The sequence below is a fragment of the Erpetoichthys calabaricus genome, chromosome 14 (assembly GCF_900747795.2).
Source record: "Erpetoichthys calabaricus chromosome 14, fErpCal1.3, whole genome shotgun sequence".
NCBI classification, from domain to species: Eukaryota; Metazoa; Chordata; class Cladistia; order Polypteriformes; family Polypteridae; genus Erpetoichthys; species Erpetoichthys calabaricus.
In genome coordinates, this window is record NC_041407.2 from 23,971,520 (window position 1) to 23,979,804 (window position 8,285).

Sequence of the window (8,285 nt, forward strand, 5' to 3'; positions counted from 1 at the left end):
AACACCAAAGCATGGATCAGGAGTTGTGCTGTATACTCTATCAGATACACTCTGATCTTGTGGATGCTGTTTACTGTACAGTGAATCTACAAGATTATGACTGTTGCAACATCGTCAATGAAGGACAGGTGGTCACCGATCACCATCCCAAGGGTGTGTACAGATGTAGCAGGTGTTAGCAGTAATGAACTGAGCTAAGCAGAGATGGTGTACTAAATAGTTGGACAGGCTTAGATAACAAGAAGGTCTGTTTTTCCCAGGTTGAACTAGAGATGGTGCTCCCTCATCCAGATTGATATCACAGTGAGACACACAGAGATTCTAACTGATACAGTGTGGTCCTGTGGAAGGAATGACAGGTCGGTGTATGATCAGCATAACAGTGATAAGAGAAATCATGGGATTGGATGATAGGTCTTGTGAGGAGGTTGCATAGAGGGAATAGCAGAGGGCCCTACACCGATCCTTGGAGGACACCTGTGCTTATCTGGTGCACCCTTGACATATCTCCTTGCCTGTCAGGATCTGACCAAGTGATAGGACCCAGTCCACCAAAGAGCAGTCCTAGTGATGCCAAGATCATAGAGGGTGCCAAGGTAAATCTGATGGTTGACTGTGTCAACCATTATGTTATCTTGGGAATAAGCCAGTTGTTATTACAGTTGTACATCTCAGCAATTAAATAACTAAATTATAGTAAACAATAAGAGGACATGGTGGATCATAGGAGAAGAATTGTATAATATAGCTTGAGACCAAAATAAAAAGTATTTCCAATTAATTTCTTAGTTGTTGTATTAAATAAACATTTAAGATAGGAAATGATAATAGTTTTTTTCAGTCCAAATAATTTGGTATTTGTGGGGACCTTGGCATTTTCACATTATTTGTTTTACAGGATGCAACAGAGAAGGGCTCTGTGTTCATTGGCTCGAAGGAGCACGGCTACGATGTGACAAACAGCCTTCCTAAAGGAGCCCGAGGGAACAAATGGAAGTGTGGAATCACAGTGGTTACACCAGACAGAAAGTTTGTTTTCACGTGTGAAAATGAGAGAGATCTCAGAGAGTGGATAGAGGCACTAAATGGAGTCATCACTCGCCCAATGTCACCACAGGATTATACAAGTAATATGTCTTGTTTTTTTTTTTTCTTATTACTTTACTCTGTACAGTGTGAGTGCTATATTGGTTGGACTGGTGTCCTGACCAGGATGGAGACAGGTTCCTAGGAAATCCTGCCGACTACACCAGATATGACCAGCAAGGGGCACCACTGTGCCCCTAAACCCTGAAACACAACTACACTGCATTGTCCTGGGCTGAAACAGAAATATTTTCACAGTACCTATACAGACCTCCAAATCCTTTTCCACAACAGTATAATACAGTATGTTCTCTTGTCTCTTTCTGCTCCTCCCATGTAGTCTCATTCACTCCCCTCTCTGCCACAGCATTGCACACTGGAAGCATGTCCGAGTCAGGCGAAAGCTCTTCAAAGAGAGTCTAACAATCACCCTCAGCTCCCTTTTGTGGCAGGGCTGTTCCATGGGACTACAATTCTCAACCTGCCCTGCTGGTATCCATATGTGAGTTCCACCACTGCCATCGTGTGGACAAAGAGGAAGACATAACTCCTGAGAGCAGCCACCTTCTGTCTTTCCTAGCAGGCCTCCCATCTGGCAGGGAACTAGCACCCATCCTGATTGGGATGCCAGACCATCCTTGTCCTTCCATTACGGCTTCCTGCCCTGGCAAGGAACCTGTCTCCATCCTGGTCGGGATGCCAGTCTATCCAACATAGCACTCACAACAGCTTTTTTAAAAGAATGAGGCATTGTCTGTCTAAAATGAACATAGGACAAAAGCACATTATACAATTACTGTTTCAGAGATTCATATGTTTTGGATGCCTCAAAAGCAGATTTTTCATATTGTACTTAAATATTTATATTACAGTCAGCTCTATAAATACTGGATTCTTTATTGTTATGTTGAAAGCCACTATTAGCAATCTAATCAAATTTTTACAGTACAGGTAAAATTCCATTACAACGAATATCTTTACAACGAAATTTTCATTACAACAAAGTATATTTATGATCCCGACAGTTTCCCCATATGACATGAGTCTTTAGAAATCTCGTTACTACGAAGTACATTCAGCAGATCCCCAAACAGAAACACTTTAATTTTTTTTTCTGTCTTTGAACTTTCCTTGTACTGTTTTTTTTTTTTTGTTTTTTGTTTTTTGCCTTTTTTGTTACCTGCGGTTTTCAGTGATACCTTTTGCTTATTGCTCGTCAACATTTGAATAACATCCATTGGAATTTAACTCATTGTCACCCTCCTATAGAAACGGCAGACACGAGAAAACGATAACAGTTCATATTAGGAAAAAAACTTAATTTTTGCAGCTTTCGATTGTGGCAAAAAGAAAAAAGGCGTTGCCAGTGAAATCGGAATTTGGCCAACGACACTGTCAGTTTTCTTGAAAGAGAGTGCAAAAAAAGAAGAAAAATCTCAGTTGCAAATGTATGTGTACTGCTGCATTTGAAGACGTCGAAAAAGCAGTTTCTATGTGGTTCAATAAACATTTCTATTAATGCGGCAGTCGATCAAGAAAATGTGAAGTTTGTAAACTCTCTTGGGACCTCCCCCAACTAGACAGCAAGCCGAATAGCGTCCCGAAGTGCGATCTCCGCGTCTGTACGGGGCAATAGCAGGCTCACAGATATGCAGCGTCTCTCTGCCAAAGTAAACAGAAAAGATCTCGATGGGTGATGCAAGGTTAGGAGCACGTAAATTGTAAATGCAGATAACAGGATTACTTGATCACTGACCTGCACGACCCTGCCTGACTGCTGTGTCTGTGTATAGCAGAGTGGCAGATCCCACTACAATAAATAACTGTGCTGTTCCTGTTTCAAGCTAAGTAAAGCTGGTTTTGCTAAAGTACTGAGACTCAGCCTCATGTTTTGGGGTGCAAGACAGGGACTTATAGCGCGACCCTGATCTTTTATGATTTGCTTCTGTGGCACTTCACTGCAGCGCTGTGAGCCTCCTATTGCCCTGCACCAACAATGGACAAATCGCGCTTCAGGATGCACTTCAGTGTGTTGTTCCCGTTGGGGGGGGGGGGGGGGGGTCCTCAAAAGAGTTCAGAAACCTCACAATATGAAGAAAAAAAAAAAGATGATTCGGTTTCTGATTGATAACTATGATGCCCACAACATGCTTCCACATTTAGATAATGTTCGCGTTGAATTCCTCCCACCCAATTGCACGGCAGCGCTTCAGCCATTGGGTTTGGGCATCATTCGCACCCTGAAAGTGTATCATCACAAGGAAATGCTGAGAAAAATTCTCTTCAGCATAACTTGTAGGCAGGAGGACATTAAAATTAACGCAAAATAAGCTGTTGAAATGATTGCAAACGACTGGACGCAAGTTGAAGAAAGCACTATAGCGACAAATACAGAATCTCATTACAACAAAATTTTCGTTACAACGAAATATTTTTTAGGTCCCTGGGAGTTCGCTGTCACGGAATTTTACCTGTATATTGTTTTAAAAAACTTGTCTTTATTGATTTTTCTCCATAGCCCTAACTTTGCTTACAGATTCAATGGGAAAGTTGCATTTTCTTATTCTCTTTAATGATAATTTAAACATAAAAAATACAAAGCAGACTTGAACCAGAAATAACTGAGTACAACTGCTGCATTCAATATTGTTTTGCAGCTGAAGCGAATGTCAGACGCCGAAGGTGACAAGAAGACAAGTTCCAGTGTGGCTGCTGAACAAATGGTGCTTTTTCAATTACAGTTCTGCGTGACAATTATAATTATGTCTCCCTTGACCTTTTCTGAACTCCAGTAAGACGCTGCAGTTGACTGCAGAGAACAAGTATTTCTTTGTTGTAAAAGAGACTGGAAATACGTTAGGAAACAACATTGGAACTGGAGAAAAGAAACATCTGAGGAGTTTGTCGGGGAATTCAACGGAACACTGGAAAAACACTGGATATGTAAGAGTGAAGACTCAAAGCCATGAAAGTAAATAAAAAAGAAACCTGTTAGAATATCTTTAACACAGAAGCACTTTGATCTGACCAGTAGGTCTCACAAAGCCATTCTGATAACAAAAACTGAGCCACCACATCTCGGTCATGAAGCTGTACTGTATGCTTTACATCTGATTTAGTTGGGGCGTGCAGACCTTGAAATAGGCTGCAATGTCACCAAACTATGAATCATTTTTAACAAAGGATTACAGTAAAACAGGAACTCGCTTTGCTGTCATGAAGAATACGTTATTGTGAAGCTGCATTCCACCCCTCCCAGATCACTTCAGAGAAAGTACAGTTGTTGGTGAAAATGGAAAAAAAAAAGGGTACTTGGTGATAAGTTCATGGTTGTGTGACAACTACAGTTGGTCAGCTGGCTTATTGTTAATAACAAAAATTATTTTAAGGTGTTGAAAAAGATGTATACATGAGTGTACATACAAGTCAAGAATTACCAATGAATCATGAATGACTGAAGGGACAATAGTGACTTGCCACCATTAAGGAATGAAGGTGTTGCTACATTGCTTCTGAGACAGGTAATCATATAAATGCTTCACGGTAAAGTGTTACATTTCAGGAAGTTCCTCATTTGATTTTGAAGTAGAGAAAGGGATTGCATGTTTAAATGACATTTCCTTTTCTCCTTGATCCCTAAGAAGTTTCTATTAGAATAAAATAATGCCTTTTCATTTTTTTTTTTTTTTTAACTCTGAAGGTGCTTCAAGTGCCTCGGTAGACTGAAAGGTTAACATTAAGCGTTAGCCACGTGCATTTAAGGCCACCTCTTAAACACTGTCACAACGGTCTCAGTTTATGAAAATGAATTTACTAACACTAACTCATAGGAGTACTAGACTTCACTCCTCTGAAATTCAAATTTACTGTAAATTTATTTTCTAATAATCTGATATGTAAGTTGCCATGAGCTTCATTTGGAATGAAAACCAGAAGGCACTCTTACTTATTAAGAACTTAATTATTTGTTTGTGTTTGTAGGATTTGTATGAACCAGAGACCCTCATTTGCTTTTATAATTATGTAAACGTTTTCTATTCTTCAGTGTAAATAAATTGTAATTTGTTTTGCCTAAAATAGGTTTTAAAAATCTTTGTACAAATATTTTATCTACTGAGATATCTGACCTGAGTTTATTCTGTTTTGATTTCACAGTATGCTGACTCTCTTCTGCACACCAGTGCGCAAAACTAATCCATTCTGTCATCCATCTTATCATACAACAGACACACAGCAGGGCAGTGTCTGCCATACTTAAGCAGTGCCAATTAGTTAAGTTAATTATCTTTGGATAATGAGAGGAAACATGGAAAATCCGGTACAAGATATTATTATCACTCCTAAGCATCTTACAACATTTGAGATACAATGTGTAGCACAGGAAGGTGAACTGGCTTGCTCAGACAGGTAGCAGGATTTTAATCCACAGCTTTAGGGTTTGAGGTTCAAAGACCAAAGCATCAACCACTACGCCACAGTGCCTATACACAAACTGGGCTCATCATTCATTGGCAGTCCAGTGTGCGGCAGACAGGAGCTGCCTTCTTGTGACATCCTTACTGGATGAGGGCACAACTGTGCCCCTTGCTGGTCATATCTGGTGTAGTCGGCAGGATTTCCTAGGAACCTGTCTCCATCCTGGTCAGGACGCCAGTCCAACCAATATAACACTCACACTGTATAGAGTAAAGTAATAAGAAAAAAAAAACCAAGAAATATTACTTGCATAATCCTGTGGTGACATTGGGCGAGTGATGACTCCATTTAGTGCCTCTAATGTAAGCAAGTTTTAGTGGAATTGTCTGTGAAAAAAATAATTCTAAAATGTCTATTAATCAAATCAAAACTTTGCAGAAACAAATCACAGTTCTCAAAAGAAAACTGAAAGTAATTAACTCTAGCTAATCAAAGTTGGTTATGAATTGTATAGTGTAATGATTATACTAGAGCAAGATGCAGAAGACAGGACGATATGGAAGAAGATGATCCGCTGTGGCAACCCCTAACAGGAGCAGCCAAAAGAAGAAGAATGATTATACAGTAATCCCTCCTCCATCGCGGGGGTTGTGTTCCAGAGCCACCCGCGAAATAAGAAAATCCGCGAAGTAGAAACCATATGTTTATATGGTTATTTTTATATTGTCATGCTTGGGTCACAGATTTGCACAGAAACACAGGAGGTTGTAGAGAGACAGGAACGTTATTCAAACACTGCAAACAAACATTTGTCTCTTTTTCAAAAGTTTAAACTGTGCTCCATGACAAGACAGAGATGACAGTTCCGTCTCACAATTAAAAGGATGCAAACATATCTTCCTCTTCAAAGGAGTGCGCGTCAGGAGCAGATGTCAGAGAGATAGAGAAAAGCAAAGAAATCAATAGGGCTGTTTGGCTTAAGTATGCGAAGCACCGCGGCACAAAGCTGTTGAAGGCGGCAGCTCACACCCCCTCCGTCAGGAGCAGAGAGAGAGAGAGAGAGAGAAACAAACAAGCAAAAATCAATACGTGCCTTTCGAGCTTTTAAGTATGCGAAGCACCGTGCAGCATGTCGCTTCAGGAAGCAGCTGCACAGAAGGTAGCAATGTGAAGGTAATCTTTCAGCATTTGTCCGTATCGTCTTGGTGTGCGAACAGCCCCCCTGCTCAATCCCCCTACGTCAGGATCAGAGAAAGTCAGCGCAAGAGAGAGAGAGAGAAAAGTAAGTTGGGTAGCTTCTCAGCCATCTGCCAATAGCGTCCCAAGTATGAAATCAACTGGGCAAACCAACTGAGGAAGCATGTACCAGAAATTAAAAGACCCATTGTCCGCAGAAATCAGCGAACCAGCAAAAAATCTGCGATATATATTTAAATATGCTTACATATAAAATCCGCGATGGAGTGAAGCCGCGAAAGGCGAAGCGTGATATAGCGAGGGATTACTGTACTGTATATTTCACGTTCAATCCATAACTGTTTTCTATTTGGAAGAAGGTGTAAATATAAGAATAGATTATTTCATGCCAAAATATAAGGCTAAGAGCATCATTATATAAGTAACAAGTTGAGAGTTATTCAAATATCAGTAGTACTAGGGTGTTGTACCGTGTTAGCCATTATGAATGTAGAGAAAAGCCAAACAAAATGACACCTTTTATTGGCTAACTAAAAAGATTACAATATGCGAGCTTTCGAGGCAACTCGGGCCCCTTCTTCAGGCAATATGTAATACAGAAACTGGAGTTCCCTGTGTTTATATACACACTCTAGGACAAGAAACAACATTGGTAAATCTTTAAATGTAAAAAATTAATAGATTCATTCAGGCTAGGTTTAATTTAACAAGAGAGAGAAGAACAATGTATGGTCAAGATCTTTGGATAAGATAACTGTCCAACAAAGTCTTTTGAAGTTTGTAAGTTTTTCAAAACAATGTGGGTCTGTAGACAGGTTGTCTGTCATTCTGAGAGATGTAAAAAGTCCTCATATCTGGCCACAAAAAAGGGGCTTTAGGCCCCTTACCTGAGGGAACCTTACAGGCCACAATGGATGTTGAGGCACTTTACACAAACATCCCTCATGATGATGGCATATTGGCATGTGAAATGTACCCCAAACAACATGATTTACCCATAAAGTCAGCAATAGAAATGATAAAATTCACTAAATCTATTCTCTTTTGGACAAGATTGCTACCTGCAACAAATGGGGACTGCAATGGGCTGTCGCTTTGCACCTCACTATGCAAACCTATTTATGGCAAAATTGGAGGAAGATTTCATGTCAATGTGCATCGTAAAACCAATGTTGTATCTCCGTTACATAGATGACATCTTCATAATCTGGACTGCCAGTGAGAAGGACCTCCTCCATTTTCATAATGAATATAATTGTTTTCACCCCAACATAAAGCTGAAGCTGAATTACTCAAAAACAGAAGTCAGCTTCCTTGACACCACCGTTCAACTGAAAGACAACACCCTTGTAACTTCTGTTTTTCACAAACCGACAGACAGACAGACCTACCTGAAAAGTGATAGCTTTCACCCCAAGCATATAAGGCGCTCCATTATTTTCAGCCAAGCAATACGGTACTATAGTATTTGCTCAGACCCGACAGACCGGGATAAACAACTGCAGGAGCTCAGACAAGATTTCATCAGACAAGGTTACACCCCAAAACAAGAGACACTCAAATAAGAAGAGCTACTGCCATACCCA

General features: G+C 40.2%; 1 protein-coding gene across 1 annotated transcript in view; it reads left to right on the top strand.

Annotated features, from left to right (window-relative positions):
- Positions 1-5,175, top strand: part of adap2 (ArfGAP with dual PH domains 2) — a 70,453-nt gene extending 65,278 nt beyond the window's left edge. Inside the window, exons 10-11 of the mRNA XM_028818852.2 lie at positions 899-1,127; positions 3,744-5,175. Of these exons, the coding sequence (XP_028674685.1) occupies positions 899-1,127; positions 3,744-3,772 (258 nt within the window). The 3' untranslated portion in view covers positions 3,773-5,175. The remainder of the gene's footprint in view (positions 1-898; positions 1,128-3,743) is intronic.
- Positions 5,176-8,285: the final 3,110 nt, after the last annotated feature.